At 49.8% G+C, this 26,236-nt stretch overlaps 1 protein-coding gene across 2 annotated transcripts in view; it reads right to left on the bottom strand.

The window, feature by feature from the left end:
• The window catches only part of LOC129694424 (flotillin-1-like), a 53,939-nt gene that overhangs the window by 12,114 nt on the left and 15,589 nt on the right, over positions 1-26,236 (bottom strand). For both annotated transcript variants that reach the window (XM_055631140.1, XM_055631141.1), the window contains exons 2-10: positions 22,369-22,437; positions 15,779-15,854; positions 15,555-15,645; positions 11,616-11,759; positions 11,002-11,121; positions 9,622-9,717; positions 4,262-4,414; positions 1,288-1,469; positions 565-610 (exon numbers count right to left, since the gene is read on the bottom strand). In XM_055631140.1, the coding sequence (XP_055487115.1) occupies positions 565-610; positions 1,288-1,469; positions 4,262-4,414; positions 9,622-9,717; positions 11,002-11,121; positions 11,616-11,759; positions 15,555-15,645; positions 15,779-15,854; positions 22,369-22,414 (954 nt within the window). In that variant the 5' untranslated portion in view covers positions 22,415-22,437. The remainder of the gene's footprint in view (positions 1-564; positions 611-1,287; positions 1,470-4,261; positions 4,415-9,621; positions 9,718-11,001; positions 11,122-11,615; positions 11,760-15,554; positions 15,646-15,778; positions 15,855-22,368; positions 22,438-26,236) is intronic.

Here is a 26,236-nt window from a genome sequence, read left to right as displayed (position 1 = left end):
TATCCCCTCCCCCACTATTCCCCCCCCCTATCCCCCCTCCCCACTATTCCCCCCCCCCCACTACCCCCCCTCCCCCACTATCCCCCCCCCCCCCACTATCCCCCCCTCCCCCACTATCCCCCCCCCCCCCCCCCCTCTATATCCCCCTCCCCCACTATCCCCCCCCCCCCACTATCCCCCCCCCCCCACTATCCCCCCCCACTATCCCCCCTATCCCCCCTCCCCCACTATCCCCCCCTCCCCCACTATCCCCCCCCCCCCCATTCCCCCCCCCCCCCCACTATTCCCCCCCTCCCCCCCACTATCCCCCCCTCCCCCCACTCTCCCCCCCCCTCCCCCCACTATTCCCCCCTCCCCCCCCACTATCCCCCCCCCCACTATTCCCCCCCCCCCCCCCCACTATTCCCCTTCCTCCCACTATTCCTCCCCCCCACTATTCCCCCCCCCCCCCCCCTATCCCCCCTCCCCCACTATTCCTTCTCCCCCACTATCCCCCCTCCCCCCACAATTCCCCTTCCCCCCCCCACTAGGGGGGAGCGTGTCGCCCTGCGGCACGACGCTTACTCGTATGGACTCAGCCTGCGCTTCCGCCTCCATGATCAGCTTCAACCTGGGATAAGTGGAAGCACAACGGGAAGGAGCAAGTCAGGAAAGGAACCTTACACCCCACTGCCAGTCCCCACCCCACTCATCCCCATCGAACCGCGGCGAGTTTGCACGTCCTCCCCGTCACCGCCTGGTTCCACCCCCTCCCACCCCGACTTCCCCATGTCCCAAAGACGCACAGGTGGATGTGGAGTGGATGTATCCACCAGTGGGAGAGTCTAGGACCAGAGGGCACAGCCTCAGATTTAAAGATCGTTCTTTTAGAAAGGAGATGAGGAGGAATTTCTTTAGTCAGAGGGTGGTGAATCTGTGGGATTCTTTGCCACAGAAGGCCGTGGAGGCCACAAGTCAGTGGATATTTTTTAAGGCAGAGTTAGATAGATTCTTGATTAGTACGGGTGTCAGGGGTTATGGGGAGAAGGCAGGAGAATGGGGTTAGGAAGGAGAGATAGATCAGCCAGGATTGGATGGCAGAGTAGACTTGATGGGCCGAATGGCCTAATTCTGCTCCTATCGCTAAGGACATCCTTTTATTCTGAGGCTATGGCCTCTGGTCCTGTCACGTTTGACCTTATGGTCTGCTTCTGTGGCGAGCACGCTATAGACGCCTGGGTTGGCCGCCATCTTGGACGCGTTACCAGGGAGATTGGGGGAGGACGCGGGCAGGGGGGGGAATGTTACCTCTCAGCCTCGGCCAGCTTCTCCAGGCGGAATCTCTCGGCCTCCGCCGGCTTCTTCACCTGGGCCTCCAGCTCCTTCTCGCGACGGAGGATCTCTTGCTCCTGCAGTAGGATCTGCTGGGCCCGCTCCACCACCTGCACTTGCATCTTCTCTTCCTCAATCTGCTGCTTGGTCTTGGCTACCTGAGGGATGGGGGGGGGGGGGGGGGGGGAGAAGGGGTGGCAATGATTAGCGGATGGTCGTTTGGCTTCACTGGAGATGGTCTTGGAGGGGAAGATGCTCCCCAAACTGCGGAGCATCCCGGACAGGGTCCAAGGTGTCTCGACCCGAAAAGGTGCCCATTCCATAGAAACATAGAAAATAGGTGCAGGAGTAGAGGCCATTCTGCCCTTCGAGCCTGCACCGCCATTCAATATGATCATGGCTGATCATCCAACTCAGTATCTTGTACCTGCCTTCTCTCCAGACCCCTTTAGCCACAAGGGCCATATCTAACTCCCTCTTAAATATAGCCAATGAACTGTGTGTGGCCTCAACTACCTTCTGTGGCAGAGAATTCCACAGATTCACCACTCTCTGTGTGAAAAATGATTTCCTCATCTCAGTCCTAAAAGATTTCCCCCTTATCCTTAAACTGTGACCCCTTGTCCTGGTTCTTGTTCTCTCCAGAGACGCTGCCTGTCTCGCTGAGTTACTCCAGCATTTTGTGTCTATCTGTCAGCATCTTGGACAATACAGCTCACCCCCTCCGTGACACACTGGTCAACCTGAGGAGCACCTTCAGCAACAGACTGGGTTCCACAAAGATGCAGCACAGAACACCACAGGAGATCCTTCTTCCCTGTGGCTCTCAAGCTGTACAACTCCTCCCCCTACTGTCGTGGGGTAGACTGACTCCCCTTCCCCCTCCCAACCTCTCCCCTCTCCCATTCCCACACTGACCGTTCTGTCCTGGGCCTCCTCCACTGTCAAGAGTGAGGCCCAGCGCAAGTTGGAGGAACAGCACCTCATATTTCGTTTGGGCAACTTACACCCGAGCGGTATAAACATTCTCTTATCTAACTACAAGTAATCCTTGCTTTCCCTCTCTCTTCATCCCTCCCCCATCCTGGTTCTCTGACTAGTTTGACTGTCCTCCTGGTTAAATTTTACTGATCGTATGCACCTCGTTGCCAACTTCCACTCAGAGAGCATTTTCCTCTCTCTTTGTCCCCTTTGATCTCTCTTTACCCCACCTTACTCTCTTCCCCGCCCCCCCCTCCCCCCCCCCCCCCCACCCCCCCCTGACTCTCAGTCTGAAGAAGGGTCTCGAGCCAAACCGTCACCCACCCCTTCTCTCCAGAGATGCTGCCCGTCCCGCTGGGTTACTCCAGCATTGTGTGTGTGTGTGTCTATCTTCAGTGGAAGGTCACCTCTGCCTGACCACAATGGCCAGGGATTGACCCAGGCGACCCACATAAACGGGACTGAGGTGGAGCGCATCTCCAACTACAAATTCCCCGGGTACACATCTCAGAGGATCGGTCCTGGTCCCTCAATACCACCAACATGATCAAAAAGGCCTCTACTTTCTGAGGAGGCTTAAGAAAGCTCACCTGTCCCCCCAGATCCTGTCCAACGTCTACCGCTGTACCATCGAAAGCATCCTGACCACCTGCTTCACGGTATGGTACAGCAGCTGCACCACAGCTGACAGGAAGGCACTGCAACGGGTGGTGAAAACCGCCCATCACATCATCGGTGCCCCGCTCCCTGCCATGGATGCCCTCCACCGCACACGGTGCCTGAGACGGGCCGGGAAAATCATCAAGGACCCCTCTCACCCTAACCATGGACTATTTGCCCTCTTCCCATCAGGGAGGTGGTACAGGAGTCTCAGGTCTCGTACAAGCAGGCTGAGGAACAGCTTCTTCCAAAATACCATTACCCTGCTGAACTCACAGGCCCAACGCCAGCTATCTTTTATACTCTTTTATCTGTATATATTTATTTGTCTATGTACTAATAATAAATAATAATACATTTTATTTATGGGCGCCTTTCAAGAGTCTCAAGGACACCTTACAAAAATTTAGCAGGTAGAGGAAAAACATGTAAGCGGAATGAAATAAATAGTAGAGACATGACTAGTACACAAAGTAAAGACAGAATTCAATTCAAAACACAGTACGAGGCAATTAATGCACAGATGAAAAGGGACGGCACGTGAGGCTAGGGATAGGCAGAGGTGAAGAGATGGGTCTTGAGGCGGGACTGGAAGATGGTGAGGGACACGGAATTGTGGATCAGTTGGGGGAGGGAGTTCCAGAGCCTGGGAGCTGCTCTGGAGAAGGCTCTGTCCCCAAAACTGCGGAGGTTGGACTTGTGGATGGAGAGGAGACCGGCTGATATGGATCTGAGGGACTGTGAGGGTTGGTAGGGGGAGAGGAGGTCAGTGAGATATGTGGCGGCCAGATGGTGGAGGGCTTTGTAGGTGAGGACCAGGATTTTGTAGGTGATCCGGTGGGAGATGGGAAGCCAGTGAAGTTGTTCGAAGACTGGAGGGATGTGATGCCAGGATTTGGTGTGGGTGATGAGTCGGGCGGCTGCGTTCTGGACCAGTTGGAGTCGGTTGATGTAGGTGGAGCTGATGCCAAGGAGAAGTGAGTTGCAATAGTCCAGTCGGGAGGAGATGAAGGCATGGATGAGTCTTTCAGCAGCGGGAGGTGTGAGAGAGAGGGTCTGAGTTTGGCGATGTTGCGGAGGTGAAAGAAGGAGGTTTTAATGACATGGTGGATGTGAGGCTCAAGGTACTAGTTTAATTCATCCACATTGTACATATTGTCTTAACCAGTATTTTTACTACTTTGCACTCTGATTAGAGGCTAAACTGCATTCCGTTGCACCTGTACTGGTATTTGTGCAATGACAATAAAGTTGAATCAAATCTCATCTAATCTAATCTATGTGGGCCACCCTGTCCCTGTGTACACACCTGCAGCTGGTAGGCCAGGTCGGACTGAGCCTTCCTGGTGTTCACCTCCGTGTCGTAGGTGGCTTTCTTCACCTCAAAGTCACGTTGGGCCTTGGCCACCTCAATCTCGTTCACGTACTGTGCCGAGACCTTCTGCTGCTGAGCTCTTGCCTCCTGTCGAGGGGGGATTGGGGGGGAAGAGCGGTTAGTCTGCGATTAAGGAAGCTTTGCACCATTGAAAGTAAAAGTGGGGGGGAAAAAAAGGCATTTTGTGCTCATCAAGTCTGACCCGAAACATCACCTATCCACCTATTCTCCCAATTTTGTTAGTCTCTGTCCATCCCTGTCTCCTCCCCTTCCTCAGCCCTCCTGCTGTCTCCTCCCATCCCCCAGACTTCGGGCTCCTCCTCCTTTTTCCTTTCTTCTCACCCCCCCATCAGTCTGAAGAAGGGTTTTGGCCCGAAACGTTGTCTATTTCCTTCGCTCCATAGATGCTGCTGCACCCGCATTTTCTCCAGCATTTTTGTGTACCTATGATTTTCCAGCATCTGCAGTTCCTTCTTAAACACATAGAAAATAGGTGCAGGAGTAGGGCATTCAGCCCTTCGAGCCTGCACCGCCATTCGATATGATCATGGCTGATCATCCAACTCAGTATTCCATCCCTGCCTTCTCTCCATACCCCCTGATCCCTTTAGCCACAAGGGCCACATCTAACTCCCTCTTAAATATAGCCAATGAACTGTGGCCTCAATTACCTTCTGTGGCAGAGAATTCCACAGATTCACCACTCTCTGTGTAAAAAATGATTTTCTCATCTCGGTCCTAAAAGACTTCCCCCTTATCCTTAAGTTGTGACCCCTTGTCCTGGACTTCCCCAACATCGGGAACAATCTTCCTGCATCTAGCCTGTCCAACCCCTTAAGAATTTTGTAAGTTTCTATAAGATCCCCTCTCAATCTCCTAAATTCTAGAGAGTATAAACCAAGTCTATCCAGTCTTTCTTCATAAGACAGTCCTGACATCCCAGGAATCAGTCTGGTGAACCTTCTCTGCACTCCCTCTATGGCAATAATGTCCTTCCTCAGATTTGGAGACCAAAACTGTACGCAATACTCCAGGTGTGGTCTCACCAAGACCCTGTACAACTGCAGTAGAACCTCCCTGCTCCTATACTCAAATCTTTTTGCTATGAAAGCCAACATACCATTCGCTTTCTTTACTGCCTGCTGCACCTGCATGCCTACCTTCAATGACTGGTGTACCATGACACCCAGGTCTCGCTGCATCTCCCCCTTTCCCAATCGGCCACCATTTAGATAATAGTCTGCTTTCCCGTTTTTGCCACCAAAATTGAAACCTCACATTTATCCACATTATACTGCATCTGCCAAACATTTGCCCACTCACCCAGCCTATCCAAGTCACCTTGCAGTCTCCTAGCATCCTCCTCACAGCTAACACTGCCCCCCAGCTTAGTGTCATCCGCAAACTTGGAGATATTGCCTTCAATTCCCTCATCCAGATCATTAATATATATTGTAAATAGCTGGGGTCCCAGCACTGAGCCTTGCGGTACCCCACTAGTCACTGCCTGCCATTGTGAAAAGGACCCGTTTACTCCTACTCTTTTCTTCCTGTTTGCCAGCCAGTTCTCTATCCACATCAATACTGAACCCCCAATGCCGTGTACTTTAAGTTTGTATATTAATCTCTTATGTGGGACCTTGTCGAAAGCCTTCTGAAAGTCCAGATACACCACATCCACTGGTTCTCCCCTATCCACGCTACTAGTTACATCCTCAAAAAATTCTATAAGATTCGTCAGACATGATTTACCTTTCGTAAATCCATGCTGACTTTGTCCAATGATTTCACCACTTTCCAAATGTGCTGCTATCCCATCTTTAATAACTGACTCTAGCAGTTTCCCCACTACCGATGTTAGACTAACTGGTCTGTAATTCCCCGTTTTCTCTCTCCCTCCCTTCTTAAAAAACCATTTGGACCATTGAAAGTAAAAGTGGGGGGGAAAAAAAGGCATTTTGTGCCCATCAAGTCTGACCCGAAACATCACCTATCCACCTATTCTCCCAATTTTGTTAGTCCTTGCTGTCTCCTCCCCTTCCTCAGCCCTCCTGCTGTCTCCTCCCATCCCCCAGCCTTCGGGCTCCTCCTCCTTTTTCCTTTCTTCTCCCTCCCCCCCCCCCATCAGTCAGAAGAAGGGTTTCCGCCTGAAATGTTGCCTATTTCCTTCGCTCCATAGATGCTGCTGCACCCGCTGAGTTTCTCCAGCTTTTTTGTGTACCTTTGATTTTCCAGCATCTGCAGTTCCTTCTTAAACACATAGAAACATAGAAAATAGGTGCAGGAGTAGGCCATTCGGCCCTTCGAGCCTGCACCGCCATTCGATATGATCATGGCTGATCATCCAACTCAGTATCCCATCCCTGCCTTCTCCCCATACCCCCTGATCCCTTTAGCCACATCTAACTCCCTCTTAAATATAGCCAATTAACTGGCCTCAACTACCTTCTGTGGCAGAGAATTCCACAGATTCACCACTCTCTGTGTAAAAAATGATTTTCTCATCTCGGTCCTAAAAGACTTCCCTCTTATCCTTAAACTGTGACCCCCTAGTTCTGGACTTCCCCAACATCGGGAATAATCTTCCTGCATCTAGCCTGTGCAACCCCTTAAGAATTTTGTAAGTTTCTATAAGATCCCCCCTCAATCTTCTAAATTCTAGCGAGTACAAGCCGAGTCTATCCAGTCTTTCTTCATATGAAAGTCCTGCCATCCCAGGAATCAGTCTGGTGAACCTCCTCTGTACTCCCTCTATGGCAAGAATGTCTTTCCTCAGATTAGGCGACGAAAACTGTACATCACCTATCCACGTTCTCCAGAAATGCTGCCTGACCCGCTGAGTTACTCCAGCCGTTCTGTGTCTATCTGCTGGAGTAACTCAGGAGATCAGGCAGCATCTCTGGAGAGCATGGGAAAGTGATGTTTCAGATTGGGATCATTGTTCCACGAGTAGTAGCTCTACTCAACAGCCAAAAGTCTGCAGCTTCCTTTTGCTCTGGTATTTTATTTCATTCTTCACATGTTTAAATTATAATGTTTTATTTGTAATTGTCTACTGTATGTCGTGTTGTTACTTGCGTGAGGAGCACCAAAGCAAATTTCTTGTATGTGTTCATACTTGGCTAATAAAAATGTCTTCAATTCAATTCAATTCTAGCCACCTCTTGGCTTCTCCACCTCCCCAATTAGTCCTGTCAGTACCCCTCCACAACACCCCATCGCCATCGTACCCTCTTCCTTCACCTCCCTACCTCCATCCCGGCTCCAGTCTCAATAGACAGTAGGTGCAGGAGTAGGACATTCGGCCCTTTGAGCCAACACCGCCATTCAATGTGATCATGGCAGAACATCCCCACTCCGTACCCCGTTCCTGCCTTCTCCCCATATCCCCTGATTCCGCTATCTTTCAGAGCCCTATCTATAGGTATGTTGCAAAGCCTACCTGAAGTGTCGCTGAAAATCTCTCCCAGCCCGTGTGCGCGATTTTGGCGCCGTTTAGAGGGGGGCGGGTTTAAAACGCGATTTCCCCTAGGCTGTTCAAATCGAGGTTTTTCAGCCTAGTTAATTATTAACGAAAAATCGCTGGAAGATTCCATAGCTGGAGCTATTTTTAGTTTTAAGGACTTTCTATACTTGTTATAGTAGGTTAAAAATTAACCTCTAAACCCCCGACCGTCAGCAACGGGTCGGATCTCATACAGGGGAAAACGGAAGGTAGGCTGTTTATTTTTACGTTAAAAAGGGCTTCTTAAAATCCCTTTAAACAAAGTTTAATGTTGTGAGTAGCTAATTTTGGGCCCATTATATCCCGCAGTATTTTTCTGGGCATTTGAGGGCACAAATCTAGCGCAATGTGAACGTTCTAAACCAGCGCGTTCACAGGAACCCAGTAGAATGATTTAAATGGACTTTAATTTACAGCAATTAACACTAAATTCCTTCCATTTGGCCTATAAATTAATGTAAATGAGACTTAAAAATCTTGTTTTATTGTGAATTATTTGTGAATATTATTTGGACACTTAGGCTATTTAAAAATGTTAATCATTTATTAAGAAATGGATAGATGTTTAGATCTAGTAATTGAAATCTGAAATTAGCTACAATTGGGTAACTAACTAATTATATGCTTTAATTTCATGTCATCCAAGTAAGATCATTTTATATTTGTTTCAGAATGCTTCAATCTATGATAACTGAAAATTTCATTCAGTTCTCTTAATTTTTAAGAAAGTTATGGGCTTTTGACTGTCCAAGAATCACAGCTTTTTTGTTATGTCCATAGAAAATCAATAGGGAACAAGATGCTAATTTCCGAGTATGAAAATTGCCATAACTTTTTAAATACTTGAGATATGAAAGTGAATTAGGTATCAAATTAAATTTCTTTTTATGCTTTATCTGATGGGATAAATTGCAGACTTGATTTTTAAAATCTCAAAATGTTGTAACATTGCTACTATCTTACTCTCTCTTGAAAGTATCCAGAGAATCGACCTCCACTGCCTTCTGAGGCAGAGAATTCCACAGACTCACAACTCTCTGGGTGAAAACGTTTTTCTTTGTCTCCGTTCTAAACGACTTACCCCTTATTCTTAAACTGTGTGATCTCTGGTTTTGGACTCCCCCAACATCGGGAATATGTTTCCTGCCTTTAGTGTGTCCAAACCCTTAATAATCTTATATGTTTCACTAAGATATCCTCTCATCCTTCTAAACTCCAGAGTGTACAAGCCCAGCCGCTCCATTCTATCAACATATGACAGTCCCGCCATCCCGGGAATTAACCTTGTAAACCTACGCTGCACTCCCTCAATAGCGAGAATGTCCTTCCTCAAATTAGGGGACCAAAACTGCACACAATACTCCAGGTGTGGTCTCACTAGGACCCAGTACAACTGCAGAAAGACCTCTTTGCTCCTATACTCAACTCCTCTTGTTATGAAGGCCAACAAGCCACTAGCATCTCCTTCTCCAAGTTCCCACTTCACCTCCCCACATATCACCGTCAGCATCACCTTCCCAATGCCCTATCCCATCTTCCCCGTCAACCCCGACCCCAAACTCTACCTTCCTCTCATTTCCACTCGGAGCATCCCAAGCCAACAATCCCCATTGCCCGCTGACATCTCTCTCTCTGTCCCTCCCTCCTCCTTCAGACGACCGTGTCTTCCCTCTCCTCCAAAGGCCTCCCATCTCGCACCTTGGCCGCACCCCCGCCCCCGATTATTCCTGCCGGCAGCACACCACCCACCGCGGCGGCATTCCTTTTTCGAGTTCAGGAGAGGTCTCACCTTGATGCCGGAATCCCGTTTGGCCTCGGCCTCTCCGATCCGGGCGTCCCGCTGCACCTGTGCCGTGCGGGATTTTCCCAACGAGTGCAGGTAACCCTGTGGAGACATGGATCAATGTCGGAACGCCACATCTATCACCGTGGGGGAAGGACAAGGGCGGGACCGGCACACAGGAAGCGCAACATCCAACAGGGTTGGAATAAGGTGGCACAGTGGTGCAGCGGTAGAGTTGCTGCCGCACAGCGCTGGTGACCCAGGTTCCATCCTAACCTCGGGTGGAGTTTGTTCGTTTCATAAGTGATAGGAGCAGAATTAGGCCATTCGGCCCATCAAGTCTGCTCCGCCATTCAATCCTTTTGTATAGACACATAGACAATAGGTGCAGGAAATATAGAAACATAGACAATAGGTGCAGGAGTAGAGGCCATTCGGCCCTTCGAGCCTGCACCGCCATTCAATATGATCATGGCTGATCATCCAACTCAGTATCCTGTACCTGCCTTCTCTCCATACCCCCTGATCCCTTTAGCCACAAGCGCCACATCTAACTCCCTCTTAAATATAGCCAATGAACTGTGGCCTCAACTACCTTCTGTGGCAGAGAATTCCACAGATTCACCACTCTCTCTGATTTTCTCATCTCGGTCCTAAAAGACTTCCCTCTTATCCTTAAACTGTGACCCCTAGTTCTGGACTTCACCAACATCGGGAATAATCTTCCTGCATCTAGCCTGTCCAACCCCTTAAGAATTTTGTAAGTTTCTATAAGATCCCCCCCTCAATCTTCTGAATTCTAGCATGTACAAGCCGAGTCTATCCAGTCTTTCTTCATATGAAAGTCCTGCCATCCCAGGAATCAGTCTGGTGAACCTTCTCTGTACTCCCTCTATGGCAAGAATGTCTTTCCTCAGATTAGGAGACCAAAACTGTACGCAATACTCCAGGTGTGGTCTCACCAAGACCCCGTACAACTGCAGTAGAACCTCCCTGCTCCTATACTCAAATCCTTTTGCTATGAATGCTAACATACCATTTGCTTTCTTCACTGCCTGCTGCACCTGCATTCCTACTTTCAATGACTGGTGTACCATGACACCCAGGTCTCGTTGCATCTCCCCTTTTCCTAATCGGCCACAGGAGGAGGCCATTCGGCCCTTCAAGCCAGCAATGCTATTCAATGTGATCATGGCTGATGATCCACAATCAGTACCGCGTTTCTGCATTGTCCCCATATACCTTGATTATGCTAGCCCTAAGAGCTCTCACTCTCACTCTCTTTGGACTGCATCCAGTGATTCGGCCTCCACTGCCTTCGGAGGCAGAGAATTCCACAGATTCACAACTGTGTGTGTGAAAAAGGACCCTACTACACCAGCCTACCTGGTCATCATGGATGTCCTTCAGTGTGTAGCTGACCACGCCAATGCCCATGTTGACCAGGTCAGAGGAAGCCACTTTGAACACCTGCTCCGAAAACTTCTTACGGTCTTTGTAGATCTCCTGGAGGGGGAGAAAACCCAAAGACAGCAATGAGACATAACCCAGGCAGTTGCCTAATTGGATAGTGTAGGAAGGAACTGCAGATGCCAGTTTACACCGAACATAGACACAAAATGCTGGAGTAACTCAGCGGGACTGGCTGCATCTCTGGATAGAAGGAATGGGTGACGTTTCGGGTTGAGACCCTTCTTCAGTCGAGAGTGAGGAAGAGAATTAAAGATGAGGAGGAATTTCTTTCGTCAGAGGGTGTGCATTCAACTGACGCTCATTCAGAAGAAGGGTCTCGACCCGAAACCTCACCTATGTCTTTTCTCTGGAGATGTTGGCTGACCCGCTGGGTTACTCCAGCTTTTTGTGTCTATCTTCAGTTTAAAGCAGCACCTGCAGTTCCTTCCTACATGGCCAGGTGGTTAGTGCTGGGATGGATCGTGGAGGGGGGGGGGGGGGGGGGGGGGGGGGGGGGGGGGGGGGGTGGGGGGAGGGTTAAAACCTACCTCCACGGTCATGTGAGCCATGATGGCCCTCTGGTGGCCCTCCAGCGTCTCCAAGGCGATCTGCGCGATCTCAGTCTCGGACTTCCCCAGGAACATCTGGCAGGCGGCAGCCAGCATCTCCTTATTCTGCCCCTGGATCTTCACCTGCAGGGAAGAGGTCCACGAGGAGTACGTCCCGCCAGGGGAGAAACACAGGAAACGTTTAGTTTAGTTCAGAGAGTTCTGTTCACAGCGTGGAAACCGGCAGCATCGACCAGCCATCCCCGCACACCAACATTACACTGGGGACATTTTACACTTATACCCAGTCACGCTGGCCATGCAAGCAGGGCCAGATTTAGTTGAAGAGAGGCCCAAAGCTGTTCCACTTGTAAGCCCCCCCCCCCCCCCACGTTGGTTTTCAGCGCTGGCGGCGAGGCAGCGACCGGACAGCAATGGCTGCCAAATCTCCCACAATTCAAAGCGAGGGAGAAAGTGCCCAGCGCCGACCAGTTGCCGTTGCAGTGCGCATGCGCAGGGCGGCTGATGATGTGCTGGCCGTGGTTGTGCGCATGTGCAGGGGGGGGGGAAGGACGTGCAGGCTGCAGCAATGCGCATTTGCAGGCCGCAGCAATGCGCATGTGCATGGCGGCCTGCTGTGCGAGCGGAGCCCGGACACGGATAGCGGGGGGGAGATGGAGAGAGAGAGAGATAGAGAGGGGGGCCGCCCAGAGTTGAACGGTCAGTGTCCTGCCTTGGCCGGAGGTCCCCTAGATTTCGAGGCCCTAGGCTTCAGCCTATGAAGCCTAGTGGTAAATCCGGCTCTGCGAGGCCCCTCTACACCTCGAGGCCCTAAGCTTAAGCTTGTCTGCCTTATAGGTAAATCTGGCCCTGGCTGCAATGGCTGCAAGGCAGCAACTCTACCACTGCACTTAAGGGATTGGACAGGCTAGATGCAGGAAAAGCACTCCTGATGTTGGGGGGAGTCCAGAACCAAGGGGTCACACAGTTTAAGAACAAGGGATAGGCCATTTAGGACAGAGATGAGGAAAAACTTTTTTCACCCAGAGAGTTGTGAATCTGTGGCATTCTCTGCCACACAAGGCAATGGAGACCAGTTCACTGGATGTTTTCAAGAATAGATTTAGCTCTTAAGGCTAACGGAATCAAGGGATATGGGGAAAAAGCTGGAACGGGGTACTGATTGTGGATGATCAGCCCATGATCATATTGAATGGCGGTGCTGGCTTGAAGGGCCGAATGGCCTCTACTCCTGCTCCTATTGTCTATGTTTCTATGTGGTTCATTGATCCAAGGCTCACTCACGTGGGCATAACTTGTGATGGAAATGTTTAATGTACGTGCAGTAGGCTGGCAAGGAGTGATCGCTGTATAAACTGGAGCCAAACATTGATTCATGTATCGGCAAGTCTCGATGCATAGGCCTTAATTCAATCTTTGATATTGTTAGAAGCTGCCACTATCAGAGAATGCGGTCCATTAGTGCAAAGACTTCACTAAGGAGGTAGTTAGCATCCCAGGTTGAAAACGTCCAAACAGGATTTAGTTATGATTCATAGATGACCACACAAAGCTGGAGTGACTCAGCGGGTCAGGCAGCATCTCTGGACAAAAGGAATAGGTGATGTTTCGGGTCGAGATCCTTCTTCAGTCAGAAACGAGAGATATAGACTGGAGTTTAGAAGGATGAGGGGCGAATCTTATAGAAACATATAAAACTATAAAAGGATTGGACTAGCTAGATACAGGAAAAATGTTCCCAATGTTGGGGCGAGTCCAGAACCAGGGGCCACAGTCTTAGAATACAGGGGAGGCCATTTAAGACTGAGGTGAGAAAAAACCGTTGTCACCCAGAGAGTTGAATAGCGCTCATCCTTCTAAATTCCAGTGAATACAAGGCCAGTCTTTCCAATCTTTCCTCATATGATAATCCCGCCATCCCGGGGATTAACCTGGTGAACCTACGCTGCACTGCCTCAATAGTAAGGAGTCCATTTGTGTGAACCGGCAACTGCTTTTCTTTTTTAGGTCAGTTTAGTTTTGTTTAGAGATTCAGCACGGAAACAGGCCCTTCGGCCCACCGGGTCCACACTGACCACGATCCCCGCACACTAACACCATCCTACACCCACTAGGGACAATTTACATTTACACCAAGCCAATTAACCTACAAACCTGCACGCCTTTGGAGTGCGGGAGGAAGCCGAAGATCTCGGAGAAAACCGCACACTAGTCATGGGGAGAACGTGCAAACTCCGTACAGGCAGCACCCGTAGTTGGTATTGAACCAGGTCCCCAGCGCTGTAAGGCAGCAACTCTACCGATGCACCACCGTGCCGTTTTGTTTCTGGAGCTTCTGCAAATCCAAGCTTGAAAAGAAGGTTGTTGTTTAAGAAGGAACTGCAGATGCTGGAAAATCGAAGGTACACAAAAATGCTGGAGAAACTCAGCGGGTGCAGTAGCATCTAAAGGTTACTGAATTGGATGAGCAGCCATGATCATATTGAATGGCGGTGCAGGCTCGAAGGGCCGAATGGCCTCTACTCCTGCACCTAATTTCTATGTTTCTATTCCTATTTCATCTTTTCCCCTTCACCTTAAACCCATGTCCTTTGGTGCTGCATTCACGTACTCTGGGCAAGAGACTGTGTACATCTACCCAATCTATTCCTCTTATGCACCTCAGCCCAACATGCCCACACCAGCCAACATGTCCCAGCTACACTTGTCCCACCTGCCTGCGCTTGGCCCATATCCCTCCAAACCTGTCCTATCCATGTACCTGTTTAACTGTTTCTTAAACATTGGGATAGTCCCAGCCTCAACTACCTCCTCTGGCAGCTTGTTCCATACACCCACCACCCTCTGTGTGAAAAAGTTACCCCTCAGGTTCCTATTTCATCTTTTCCCCTTCACCTTGAACCTGTGTCCTCTGGTCCTCGATTCCCCTACTCTGGGCAAGAGACTCTGTGTATCTCCCCGATCTATTCCTCTCATGATTTATCCACCTCTATAAGATCTCCCCTCATCCTCCTGCCCTCCAGGGAGTAGAGTCCCAGCCTACTCAACTTCTCCCTGTAGTTCACACCCTCTAGTCCTGGCAACATCCTCGTAAATCCAAGGATCTTCTCTGAACCCTTTCAAGCTTAACATAGAAACATAGAAATTAGGTGCAGGAGTAGGCCATTCGGCCCTTCGAGCCTGCACCGCCATTCAATATGATAATGGCTGATCATCCAACTCAGTATCCCGTACCTGCCTTCTCTCCATACCCTCTGATCCCCTTAGCCACAAGGGCCACATCTAACTCCCTCCTAAATATAGCCAATGAACTGGCCTCGACTACCCTCTGCGGCAGAGAGTTCCAGAGATTCACTACTCTCTGTGTGAAAAAAGTACTTTTCATCTCGGTTTTAAAGGATTTCCCCCTTATCCTTAAGCTGTGACCCCTTGTCCTGGACTTCCCCAACATCAGGAACAATCTTCCTGCATCTAGCCTGTCCAACCCCTTAAGAATTTTGTAAGTTTCTATAAGATCCCCTCTCAATCTCCTAAATTCTAGAGAGTATAAAGCAAGTCTATCCAGTCTTTCTTCATAAGACAGTCCTGACATCCCAGGAATCAGTCTGGTGAACCTTCTCTGCACTCCCTCTATGGCAATAATGTCCTTCCTCAGATTTGGAGACCAAAACTGTACGCAATACTCTGCTTGACAATATCTTTCCTATAACACGGTGCCCAGAACTGAGCACAATATTCTAAATGCGGTCTCACCAACGTCTTATACAACTGCAACATGACCTCCTGAATTCTATACTCAAGAAGGGTTTCGGCCCGAAACGTTGCCTATTTCCTTCGCTCCATAGATGCTGCTGCACCCGCTGAGTTTCTCCAACATTTTCGTGTACCTTTGAAAGGAAGGCTGCCTGGGGACCATACCTGTGCGATTCCTGTGACTGAAATCGGAACGCCATGGCGGGTGTACACCTTTTCACTCTTCACGTTCAGCGTCAGGGTGCTCAGGGAAATCCTATCGGGAAGAGGAGCGGGGGGAGTTTGTTAGTAACCCTCATAATCCATAAGTGAGAGGAGGAGGAGGAGGAGAGGAGGAGGAGGAGGAGGAGGAGTAGATGGGGTGGATGCTGCCATTCACCAGATATTACCTCTCGATCTGTTGGATGCAGGGCAGGACGAACACTCGGCCTCCAGCGATCATCACCGGTGGGGAACGGCAGAAGCCTGAAACAGATGGGAGAGATGAGATGGGGGTGGGAGGGAAGGGGCACTGGTGGTCTCTCCACAACATGCTCCAGTATCCAGACAACCCTCTGTTGTGTCTGAAGAAGGGTCTCGACCTGAAACATAGAAAATAGGTGCAGGAGGAGGCCATTCGGCCCTTCACCGCCATTCAATATGATCATGGCTGATCATCCAACTCAGTATCCCATCCCTGCCTTCTCTCCATACCCCCTGATCCCTTTAGCCACAAGGGCCACATCTAACTCCCTCTTAAATATAGCGAATGAACTGTGGCCTCAACTACCTTCTATGGCAGAGAATTCCACAGATTCACCACTCTCTGTGTGAAAATGTCACCCATTCCTTCTGTCCCGCTGAATTACTCCAGCCTTTTATGTCTATCCTCTGTTGTCTGTTGGAATAAGGGAACTCAGCGACGAGGCAGGGACATTGATATATCTCTGAGGAAGGATGGCCTGCAACAAATGTGTAGGAAGGAACTGTAGATGCTGGTTTAAACTGAAGATAAGACTCAAAAAGCTGGAGTCTGAAGAAGGGTTTCGGCCCGAAACGTTGCCTATTTCCTTCGCTCCATAGGTGCTGCTGCACCCACTGAGTTTCTCCAGCACTTTTGTCCACCTTCAATTTTCCAGCATCTGCAGCTCCTTCTTAAAAGCTGGAGTAACTCAGCGGGACAGGCAGCATCTCTGGAGGGAAGGAATGGGTGACATTTTCGGGTCGAGACCCTTCGTCAGATTGAGAGTCGGGGAGAGGGAGATACATAGATAAGGAAGTGTGCGGTGTGAAAACAGGACAAAGGAGATGGAGATCAAGGAATATGTAGAATAGATCATTGTTAGCTTGGAGAAGGTCACAACAAAGCAAACAGAGATAAAATGTAGTCGGAGACAGTCAGACTGGTCAGAGAACTGGGAAGGAAGGAGGGAAAGCAAGGGTTACTTGAAGTTAGAGAAGTCAATGTTCATACCGCTGGAGTGTAAGCTGCCCAAGCCAAATATGAGGTGCTGTTCCTCCAATTTGTGCTGGGCCACACTCTGACAATGGCAGACCCCAGGACAGAAAAGTCAGATTGGGAATGGGAGGGGGAGTTAAAGTGTTGAGCAACCGGGAGTTCAGGTAGGTTTAGACGGACTGAGCAGAGGTTTTCAGCGTAACGATCGCCGAGGCTGTGCTAGCATGGAACAAAAGTGGCGAGATAGGGAAGGATGTTGCCCAACTCCTCTGGACATTTATGGCATTCCCCCCTTTTAATTTTGGATTTAATTTCACATTTGTACAAAATCTGTTTGGGATTTGGAACAGTATAAAATCATGTGAGGTGTATAGATCGGGTAGACGCACAGTTTTGTGCCCAGAGTAGGGGAATCGAGAACCAGAGGACATGGGTTTAAGGTGAAGGGGGAAAGATTTAATAGGAAGTTTTAAGATTTAAGATAAAGATTTAGGACGGCATGGTGGCGCAGCGGTAGAGTTGCTGCCTTACAGCCAATGCAGCGCCGGAGACACAGGTTCAATCCCGTCTACGGGTGCTGTCTGTACGGAGTTTGTATGTTCTCCGCGTGACCTGCCTGGGTTTTCTCCAAGATCTTCAGTTTCCGCCCACACTCCAAAGACGTACAGGTTTGTAGGTTAATTGGCTTGGTAAATGTTAAAAAAAATATTGTCTCCAGTGGGTGTAGGATAGTGTTAGTGTGCGGGGATCGCTGGTCGGCGGGGACCCAGTGGGCCGAAGGGCCTGTTTCCGTGCTGTACCTCTAAACTAGACTAAACTAGGAACCTGAGGGGTAACTGAGAGATGAGGCAGGGGCTATCGCAACATTTAAGAAACATGATACATGGATAGGACAGGGTTAGAGGGAAATGGGCCAAATGGACGCAAGTGGGACGTGTAGATGGGACATGTTGGCCGGTGAGGGTAAGCTGGGCCGAAGACTCAGACATCTCAGACTCCAGGACTCCAGCATTGAGATAATTTGGCTTCTAACGAATTTGGCTCAAAAACGCCTTCAGGATATCCTGGCATTGTGAAAGGCATGAATGCAGGCTCTTCATACTATGTTAATTGGCATTACAAAAAACCGCAAGGCCAAGGGGAAGGATTTCAGTAACACTGCCAGCTTAACAATGACACATCATTCCATGTGCTTCAAGATGGTTGCTCCACCAAGCCTCAAAAAGAACTGCCCCAAACATATGGCTGTACTGTAGATTGACACAAAATGCTGGAGTAACTCGGCGGGACAGGCAGCATCCCTGGAGAGAAGTATGAAGAAGGGTTGCGACCTGAAACATCACCCGTTCCTTCTCTACAGAGATGCTGCCGAGTCACACCAGCATTTTGTGTCTGTCTTCAATTTAAACCAGCATCATTAAACCAGTTCTTTCCTACACATGTGGCTGCACCAAGTGAGTCCTGCTGTCCCGACTCTCTCTCAAATACACATACAAATAAACACACCACTTGGTTGTAAATCTCACAGCCCTTCACAGGAATTACAAAACCAGCGTCGGAGACCCGGGTTCGATCCCGACTACCAATGCTGTCTGTACGGAGTTTGCACGTTCTCCCCGTGACCTGCGTGGGTTTTCTCCGAGATCTTCGGTTTCCTCCCGCATGCCAAAGACATTGAGGTTTGTAAGTCAATTGGCTTGGTATAAATTGTAAATTATCCCTAGTGTGTGCAGGATAGTGTTGGTGTGGGGGGGATTGCTGGTCGGTGCAGATTCGGTGGGCCGAAGGGCCTGTGTTTCCGTGCTTTATCTCTAAAGTAAACTAAATATGAACTGCACAAGAAGATAATGAAAGAGCTAAATACAGGTGCACAACCTTTTATCCGAAGATCCAAATAACGAAAACCTCCGAATAGCGACATTTTTTCGGTCCTTGAAGAAAGGTCCTTGAAAACGTTCACCGAGGGCGGCCCGTAGAGGTGACAGCGGAACCTCCGGTCGGTCCTCGAAGAAAGGGGAACTAAATCCCCATTCATAAAAGAGAAGGTGAGGGTATATTGCGCGGGAGGGTTAATAATTGACAATATGCTGCTACCTGCCCGCTGAGTTAAAAAGTTCCCACGGTAGACACGATACACAGTGTATCGTGAGTCTTGCGTGGGAACTTTTTAACTCAGCGTGCAGGCAGCAGCAGATTGTCGCTCCCTTCAGTTTCACCCCACCTATACCCCTCTGCTTCCCGGCCATGTGTGTGACCCCTTCCCTCCCCACTCCAGCTCCCCGCTCATTGCACCGGCGCGGGGGCTTTGAACTGTCTTCACGTCGGCGATGGCAGCAGGCCAGTGCAGTCACCGGAGACGTCAGGACCAATTGGACGTCGACCACCAGGCCCACGGAGAACCCAGAGACCCACAGCCAACAGCAGCCCAGCCCAGCTCCAACTACAGAGGAACCTGGGTTGCGGATGACGGGGCGCAGCTCGGGGCGTCGTAGGGGCCCATCGGGGAGCGGGTTCCTGTTGGTCCTGACGTCTCCGGCCACCTGCCATCCTCCGGGAACTGTACCGCCCTTGCAGGAGAGTGGGGTTGTTTGCAGTTGCAGAGGGAGGGGGCAAGGGCGGTACAGTTCCCAGTCTCAGCTCCAGTCCAGGGGGGTGGCCGGAGACGTCAGGACCAACGGGACAGCGACCCCCAGGCCCACTGCAAGCATGGAGATCCCAGAGACCCACAGCCAGCAGCAACTCCAGCCCAGCCCCGCTCCAACTCCAGAGGAACACGTAGGGGCAGAAGCTGATGGTGTGCAAGGTGTTCTTGGGGTTGGGGTGGCGCAGCTCGGGCTGTGGGCAAACTGCCACTTGTCGCCGTAGCGGCCCATCGGGGAGCGGATTCCTCTGGAGTTGGAGGGGGAGGGGGGTATTGTGCTGTTTGATCGCCCCCTACTATCCCAGGGACAGGGAGACACAGCGGCTTTTTAGACTGGTGGGCAATCACTTCCAAAGTTCTGCCCACACAGTCAGTACACCTCTCCTACACGGCATTTCATACAAACATTTATTCTGCAAGAAAAAACGACATTGAAGACTCAAACTCGCGACCAAGTAACTGCCGGGATCAAGGCGCAAACTTGCGACCTTGCGGATATGAGCCGAGCACTCTACCACTGAGCCAGCCATTAAAATCTACGCTAAAAAATTTCCATTCCGAAGACCGACAAATTCTGAATTACGAAAAGTGTCTGGTCCCAAGGCTTTCGGATAAAAGGTTGTGCACCTGTACAACTAGTAGTGTTGGCAGGGAGGCTCAGTGAATGGACTTTAGACGGTAAGAGTTTAGAGATACAGCGTGGAAATGGGCAGCTTTGGCCCACTGCCTGCGCCGACCTGTACACGAGCACTATCCTAAACACGAGGGACAATTTACAATTTACAAAAACAAACCTGCACGTCCTTATAGTGTGGGAGGAACCTGGAGCACCCGGAGAAAACCCACACAGTCACGGGGGAGAACGTGCAAACTCCGCACAGACAGCACCCGCAGTCAGGATCGAACCCGGGTCTCTGGCGCTGTGAGGCGGTAACTCTACCGCTACGCTACCGTGCCGCCCATTGCTGAAGAGAATGGTGATATGTTTGCAAGCGAGGATGGTGCCTGACTTTGTTTATATTTGTGTGTGTTTCTCCAAGTCGATGTGTCTGTGATGCTATCGCAAGGAAGATTTTTCATTAGACCTGTATCTCGCCGAACTTGTGCATATGAGAGACGACTTGACTTGATTTGCCACGGGCAATGGGGAGGCAGGCATAAGCAGACACATGCACGCGCAATCATTACTAAACCAAAGCCAGGGAGTCTTGAGTGTTTTATAGAGACAGAGTTCCCGAGGGAATGGGAAAGAGAATTTTAAAATCAATGTTCTGCCTCAATCAAGAGCCAAGGGAAGGCTGTGTCACAGATTAACTGTCAAACACAGTGTCAATTTGTAAGCAGCGCTTTTAGACTTCAGAGATACAGCATGGAAACAGGCCCGTCTGCTCACCAAGTCCACACCGACCCCGTACACTAACACTATCCTACCCACTAGGGGCAACTTACATTTTACAGATGTCAGTTAACCTACACATGTGCATGTCTTTGGAGTATGGGAAAAAACTCACCCGGAGAAAACTCACGCTGTCACGGGGAGAAGTACGAACTCCGTACGGACAGCACCCGTGGTCGGGATCGAACCCGCGTCTCTGGCGCTGTGAGGCAGCGAGTCTACCGCCGCGCCATGGTGAGACGTGGTGCACCGACAGCAGGGGACAAGGGCGGGCGGGCGGGCAGGAAGCTCAGGTGCGTAGAGTGATGCCCCTGTCCCACTTGGGAAACCTGAACGGAAACCACTGGAGACTTTGCGCCCCACCCAAGGTTTCCGTGCGGTTCCCGGAGGTTGCAGGTAGTTGCCGGAGGTTGCAAGTAGTGGAAGCAGGTAGGGAGACTGACAAAAACCTCCAGGAGCCGCACGGAAACCTTGGGTGGGGCACAAAGTCTCCAGAGGTTTCCGTTCAGGTTTCCTAAGTGGGACAGGGGCATAATAGGCCACCGGCTCTCAGGTGGAGGACAAGTAGGGCAGTTGCCAGCGCAATAACCTCCTCCCGTTCCACGAAATGCAGGAGACTCGGATCACAACTGGAATTGCTCCACAACCACATTATTGGATAATAATTCAATAAAACTTTTCCTCTCCTAAAGCAATCGGAACCCAGGGGCGGCACAGTGGCGCAGCGGTAGAGATGCTGCCTCACAGCGCCAGAGACCCGGGTTCGATCCTAACTACGGGTGCTGTCTGTACGGAGTTTGTACGTTCTCCCTGTGGGTTTTCTCCGGGTGCTCCAGTTTCCTCCCACACTCCAAAGACATACAGGTTTGCAGGTTCACTGGCTTGGTGAAACTGCAACTTGTCCCTAGTGAGTGTCAGATAGTGCCAGTGTGTGGCGATCACTAGTCGGGGTGGACCCAGTGGGCCAAAGGGCCTGTTTCTGCATCCTATCACCAAACTAACACTAAACAATCACTCTCTCAGTCTGCTTTGCTTGCTGTTCAGCCAGAAACGAGGACTCAACTATCACCCCAAGCTCACAATGCGGAGGAGAAGCAGATAGTAGGGGTGATGAGGAAAGAGAGAAATGACCACGAACTTGTGATCGCTGACTGGTGATTGCCGCATAGAGTGATACAGTGTGGAGACAGGCCCTTCAGCCCAACTTGCCCACACCAGCCAACAATGTCCCAGCTACACTAGTCCCACCTGCCTGAGTTTGGCCTATAACCCTCTAAACATGTCCTGACCATGTACCTGTCCAATTGCTTCTTAAACGTTGTGATAGTCCCTGCCTCAACTACCTCCTCCCGGCAGCTCGTTCCATACACCCACCACTCAAAGTCACCCCTCAGATTCCTATCAATCTATCTGGGCTGAGCTGGAAGTGGTGAGACTGGGCTAATTTGTGAAATAGGTCAAATAGCTCAAGTATTAACTGAGAGCAGAAGTAGGAACACTGTACCTGAAACCACCATGGCCTCGTTGGGTCCACATGTTTGGAACGACATGGCAGAACGTCAATTACGAGATCCTAAAGAAAGAAAAAGTACATAAGTTACATACAGCCACAACTCACATTTATATTGAGCATAGACAAAAATGCTGGAGAAACTCAGCTGGTGAGGCAGCATCTATGGAGCGATGGAAATAGACAACGTTTCGGCTCGAGACCCTTCTTCAGACTGATGTGGGGATGGGAGGCGGGAAGAAGAAAGGAAAGAGGTGGAGACAGTGGGCTGTGGGAGAGCTGGGAAGGGGAGGGGAAGGCGGGAGAAAGCAGGGACTACCTGAAATTGGCGAAGTCAATGTTCATACCGCTGGGGTGTAAACTACCCAAGCGAAATATGAGGTGCTGTTCCTCCAATTTGTGGTGGGACTCACTCTGGCCATGGAGGAGGCCCATGACAGAAAGGTGGGATTGGGAATGGGAGGGGGAGTTGAAGTGCTGAGCCACCGGGAGATCAGGTTGGTTATTGCGAACCGAGCGGAGGTGTTGGGTGAAGCGATCGCCCAGCCTACACTTGGTCTCACTGATGTAGAGCAGCTGACACCTAGAGCAGTGGATGCAATAGATGAGGTTGGAGGAGATACAGGTGAACCTCTGCCGCACCTGGAAAGACTGCTTGGGTCCTTGAATGGAGTCGAGGGGGGAGGTAAAGCAACAAGTGTAGCATTTGCAATTGAGCATCTTCAGTGTAGTTTAGAGATACAGCGTGGAAACAGGCCCTTCGGCCCGCCGAGTCCGCACCGACCTGCGATCCCTGCACACTAACACCATCCTACACACACTGGAGACAATTTACAATTAAACCAAGCCAACTAACCTACAAACCGGCACGTCTTTGGAGTGTGGTAGGAAGCCGGAGCTCCTGGATAAAAACCCACGCGGTCACAGGGAGAACGTACAAACACCGTGCAGAGATGCACCTGAGGTCAGGATCGAACCCAGGTCCCTGGCGCTGTGAGGCAGCAACTCTACTGCTGCACCACCGTGCCGCACCTACTACATGGGGCAGAGAATTCCACAGATTCACAACTCTCTGGGTGAAAAAGTCTTTCCTCATCTCCGTTCTAAATGGCTTACCCCTTATTCTTAAACAGTGACCCCCGGGTCTGGACTCCCCCAACATCGGGAACATGTTTCCTGTCTCTAGCGTGTCAAATCCCTTAATAATCCTATATGTTTCAATAAGATCCTCTCATGACTATCTCTCCCTCCTAACTCCATTGTCCTGCCTTCTCCCCATAACCCATAACACCCGCACTAATCACGAATCTATCTATCTCTGCTGTAAAAAATATCCATTGACTTGGCCTCCACAGCCTTCTGCGGTAAAGAATTCCACAGATTCACCATGTGTTTGGGTGATCTATGGTCAGCATGAACTCGGTGGGCCGAAGGATCTGTTTCCCTGCTGTACCTCTAATCTAAACTAAACACTAAACTAAAGCAGTATATTGTTTAAGGGGGAAATAGGAGTGACGGTTCCCGGTTGCCAAACACTTTAACTCTCCTTCCCATTGCCACACTGATCTATCTGTCCTGGGCCTCCTCCATTGTCAGAGTGAAGCCAAACGCAAATTGGAGGAACAGCATCTAATATTTCGCTTGGTCAGCTTACAGCCTAGCGGCATGAATATTGATTGCGGTAGGCATATTGATTTCTCTAACATCAATTAAATCCTTGCATTCCCTCTCTCCGTCCCTCCAGCACCCAAGTGATTGCACTAACTTCAACGTTGTCTTGTTGAGTTTCATTGTCTGCAACCCGTTTTCACCCAACCCACAGCTAACAATGCCCTGTTTCCTTTATCATTGTTACTTTTTTGCATATCTTTCATTCTTATGTTCTATATCTCTCTTGTTCACCGTCTATATCTCTCGTTTCCCTCTCCCCTAACTCTGAGGAAGGGTCTCAACCTGAAACGTCACCTATTCTTTTTCTCCAGAGATGCTGGGGTAACTCAGCCGCTGAGTTACTCCAGCATTTTGTGTCTATCTTCAGTTTAAACCAGCATCTGTAGTGGACAGGCATATGGTCTGTAGTTCCTTCCTGCACAATAGGAGCAAACAGTGGTGCATTGTAAAATGAAATCTATTGAATTGACGGCACAATAAACGTCAAGAAAGACATGTACTGATTGCATTGCACTTCCAGTATATATAGTCTATGAATAAAGTATTTTGCAAAATGTCTGTTGCAATCACATAAGTGCTTTCTGAAGTGCAGTGATTCATTTAATGTTGGCATGATGCCAATTAGCTAAGACATACCAGGGCAGCACACAGTTGGATAAGGCTTGGATAGACACAAAATGCTGGAGTAACTCAACGGGACAGGCAGCATCTCAGGAGAGAAGGAATGGGTGACGTTTTGGGTCGAGACCCTTCTTCAGACAGGAAAGGAGGAATGGGTGACGTTTCGTGCCTTGACTGAAGAGGAGTCCCAATCCGAAACGTCACCCATTCCTTCTCTCCTCCCCCTTCTGTCGTGGGGGTAGACTGAGACTGAGACTGAGACTGACTTGGTTCTTGGTTTCTTGGTCCTCCAAAATATTCCAACTGGAATTTAAACTGGAGGTGGTGAAGGGAGGGCTTAAGCCAGAGAGGGTTATTGGGAAGAAAGAGCTACTTTAAATGTAGTTGCATCTGGTTGGGTAACTATAGTTGGGTGGAGATTATTCCATGCTTTAATTGTGCGGGGGAAAGAACGAATTGCTGTACACATCTGTCTTTGTAGCTGGGATCACAAATTGGATCGAATGCCCTCGTCTGCTCCTAATTGGTTTGGGTTTGGTGTAGGTCTTGTAGAGTATGTTGAGCTGACCATTTAACATTTTGTAAAAACAGGTCAAACGTTGAGCAGCGGATGCAATAGATGAGGTTGGAGGAGATACAGGTGAACTTCTGTCGCACCTGGAACGACTGCTTGGGTCCTTGAATGGAGTCAAGGGGGGGAGGTAAAGCGACAAATGTAGCATTTGCAATTGAGCATCTTCAGTTTAGTTTAGAGATACAGCGTGGAAACAGGCCCTTCGGCCCGCCGAGTCCGCACCGACCTGCGATCCCTGCACACTAACACCATCCTACACACACTGGAGACAATTTACAATTATACCAAGCCAACTAACCTACAAACCGGCACGTCTTTGGAGTGCGGTAGGAAGCCGGAGCTCCTGGATAAAACCTAATTGGTTTGGGTTTGGTGTAGGTCTTGTAGTCTTTGTCGAGCTGACCATTTAACATTTTGTAAAAACAGGTCAAACGGTGAGTTTCACGTCTGTCTGTCTTGGAGAGGGTTCCTTCCACCCCGACCAGAGAATTCAGAAGTTTGGTGACACTCGCTTCTCTCTCATAGGTGTTAGTAACAAATCGAGCTGCCTGTCTTTGGACACGTTCGATGGAAGACTCCCCTCCTCCCCCCAGTTGCACATCCCCAATCCTATCCACTGGTCACTTTAATTTCATGTTTTATGCATTTTGTATTTTTAATGACTGTTGGCAGATCAATCTCCCTCGTGGGATAAATAACGTTTTATAGTATCGTAGAAACGACACAGGCCATTGTTAGCTATGAAGGGAGACAAAACTGCTGGAGAAACTCAGCGGGTGAGGCAGCATCTATGGAGCTAAGGAAATGGGCGACGTTTCGGGCCAAAACCCTTCTTCGCTCCACAGATGCTGCCTCACCCGCTGAGTTTCTCCAGCATTTTTGTCTACCTTCGATTTTCCAGCATCTGCAGTTCCTTCTTAAACATTGTTAGCTATGAACTAGGTGAAAACGAGTTACCATGAAACTCACCCAGAGCGTAAGAAGATTTGAAAAATG

This window comes from Leucoraja erinacea, unplaced genomic scaffold (genome assembly GCF_028641065.1).
Source record: "Leucoraja erinacea ecotype New England unplaced genomic scaffold, Leri_hhj_1 Leri_65S, whole genome shotgun sequence".
Classification (NCBI taxonomy): domain Eukaryota; kingdom Metazoa; phylum Chordata; class Chondrichthyes; order Rajiformes; family Rajidae; genus Leucoraja; species Leucoraja erinaceus.
This window is presented reverse-complemented; position numbering and strand designations above follow the sequence as displayed.